Source organism: Pyrus communis, chromosome 11, assembly GCF_963583255.1.
Source record: "Pyrus communis chromosome 11, drPyrComm1.1, whole genome shotgun sequence".
NCBI classification, from domain to species: Eukaryota; Viridiplantae; Streptophyta; class Magnoliopsida; order Rosales; family Rosaceae; genus Pyrus; species Pyrus communis.
This window is the reverse complement of record NC_084813.1, coordinates 24,068,543-24,071,371: the sequence shown is the minus strand read 5'-3', so window position 1 is coordinate 24,071,371 and position 2,829 is coordinate 24,068,543. Positions and strand designations below refer to the sequence as shown.

Here is a 2,829-nt window from a genome sequence, read left to right as displayed (position 1 = left end):
CTCTCTCTCTCTCTCTCTCTCTCTCTCCTCCCCCTTCTGAAAAAGAGAAAAGAGCACCCTGCATTTCTACAGCTTATTCTCAGAACAGAACATTAATAAAATCCAGTTTCTGATATATTAATATGCTTCTTTGTTTTAGTAACGAATAATTGAACACATTTCAAGCTTCACATAGCTTCACAACAACAAAAAAAATAATAATAATTTTTGCACTCTCGTTTTTTCTGCCCACTACGATTTATTTCTGTTTCTTTCTTGACTTCTGTTGGTAAACATATTTCGTGTAAATACAATAAATTTATTTAATACAAATGTCAGAAATAAACAGATACTTTAAGCAAAAAGAAAATATGCATATCACTGCCCTTCTAATACCAAAAATTGGGAAAATGGAAAAAAATTAAAATAAATAAATTAGGGAAGATATGGGCAGCAAATTAATTCCCTTTTTTTTGGACCAATCAATCTGTTCCCAGGTTATCCTCAGCAAACTGAAGTATTGATAGTCTCATTAATTAAACTAAACACGATGAGAAAGAAAAATTAAGAAAGAAAGAAAATTAAGAGCAACTAATTAATAGCACTGGCCTTACTCTAATGCTAATTAAGCTCCTCTTATTATTCATCAAAAGGATCAAGAAGACGACGACGATCCATTGTTGGCACCACCGTCAGCACCCTGGTAATGATGATTCGGATTCGGAACTCCGTTTTTATTGTCGTCGTTGTCGTTTTGATCATCATCATCGTCCTCGTCCTCGTCATCGTTGTTGTTTCCGTTTCCGTTGCCGTTGGTGCCATTGTGGTGGTGGGTCTGCTGCAGTAGAAAGTTGGGTCTACCTAGACCACCACCAGCACCGCCGCCATTTAGCACGTCTCGCTTGGTGAAGGTGTTCTTGTTGTTGTGCATCCAGACTTTGAGAACACCTTTTTCGACGCCGGCCTCATTGCAGAACTCCTGTACGATTTCCTCGTCTCTCTTCTGCATCTTCCAACCGACCCTCTCTGCGAATTGGTGCATCTTATCTTTCTGGTCCTGGGTGAACTTGGTCCTGAACCGCTTCCTTGCGTTTGTGCTCGGCGACACGATCGGGGGCATGACGGCGGCGTGGTTATTCACACCCACTAAGGCGTTTTCGTGAGCAGTGGACAGAGCCAGGAGCATGTGGGGGGCGGAGGGGTAGTACGAGGACGAGATCGGCGGCGGAGAAGCTGAGTTGGGGCTGCGGTTGCCTGGGTGAGTCGGCGGCGGAGGGTGGTGGCGGTGGTGTGGCTGATACTCGATCACATGCGTTGTAGCGGCGGGGGTATTTGGCTGCAAGGGGTCCTCGGGGTCCCGGCGGTGAAAATTACGGTGGCAGCCACATGCAGCGCATTTTAGAGAGGTGGGGTCGGCGGAGTTGGCGGTGGGAGACGGCATAAACTCGCCGCAGCCGTCGAGGGCATGGCCGCCCAGCGTGGCGGCGTGGTTCTTGAGGCATTCTTTGTAGGTGACTACAACAGGGGTGATGGGGATGTTGTGGTGGTGGAGGTGGTGGGTGGGGTTGTGACGCTTGAGGACGCCGTTGCCGAAGGACAGAGGCTTTATGGGTTGCTGGATCCGTGTCGGAGTTTCGCTGTCTGCTTCCGGGGATTTGGTGCTGGCGGTGTTGGTGGTGGTGGTGATGGGAGGGGTTATATCCATCGCTCAAACATCTAGGGGTCTCCAAAATCAGAGAACGAAAATCAAAAGCAAAAACAGAGAAAGTTAAAAGGGAGCTGCTTTAAGTCGTTAGGGTTAGATTTCTGTGCAGATTACAGCTCTGAGCTGCCATGGAAGCTCTGAGGATATTGAGAAGGTGAGGGGAGATATGGAGGAGTGAGAAAGATGGTTAGTTTTTTTTTGGGGGATAGAGAGAGAGAGTTTAGCTAGCTGAGAGAGGGATGATGATGATGATGATGAGCAGTGATGACTGTCCATAATAAAAATCTGGGTTTTGTGGTTGTCCTTCTTAACCACTTGTATTTTTAACCCTAGTTCTAATCCATGGTTAAGTTGCTTACCCCACTCGGGGTTAGATGTTGTGTGCTATAAATTGGGTAGTGTTCCACTTACTATTTTTACCTCTCACACACTCTTCTTAATTTTTAGTCACCAGATCGATTGAACAGAAGAAAATTAAATTGACATAAATTAAAAAGGGGTGTGTGAGATACTACACTTACCGCATATTTGTATCATCATTTATATCATCTCTCTAATAGAAGTATTGTCCACCAACATATGTAGGTCTTATCTCTATTAGAGATTGTACAAATATGTAGTAAGAGTAGCATTTGTAATAAATATAGAGAGCATTTTTGCTCGAGTAATGTTACACGTACCATGTATTTTTACCATCTCTCTAATAGATGTAGGGCCCACCAACATATGTGGGTTCCATCTTTATTAGAGAGATAGTATAAATTATGGTATAAATATGAGGTAAAAGTAGCATTGTTTTTGTTCACTAACCTAACTATAGTGTATGCTCACGATACACCTAATCATTTGCCATATGTCCTTTTAACTAAATCTTGTTAATTTTCACATTAAATGTTACTTTTTCAATTTTTGAAAAAAAAAAGTAACCATAATTAAGTGAAAGGACACGTGGTAGATGATTTTTTGTAATAAGCATACACGAAGGTTTAGGGTGATAAGCAAAAATGCTCCCATAAATATACCTTAGCAGCTTATGCTATTGTTGCTACTAAGTTGAGTCCGAAATAATTATCATAAACCCAATTTTTCCTTCTATGCTTTTACTTCGGTCTCTTTAATTCTTGACTAATTTTTTCGATCTAATG

At 42.3% G+C, this 2,829-nt stretch overlaps 1 protein-coding gene across 1 annotated transcript; it reads right to left on the bottom strand.

Moving 5' to 3' along the window:
* Nucleotides 1-426: 426 nt before the first annotated feature.
* Nucleotides 427-1,968, bottom strand: LOC137707458 (zinc-finger homeodomain protein 9-like). The gene has a single exon (XM_068446333.1). It carries the CDS (start codon nucleotides 1,682-1,684, stop codon nucleotides 635-637), a length of 1,050 nt encoding a protein of 349 aa, XP_068302434.1. The 5' UTR covers nucleotides 1,685-1,968; the 3' UTR covers nucleotides 427-634.
* Nucleotides 1,969-2,829: the final 861 nt, after the last annotated feature.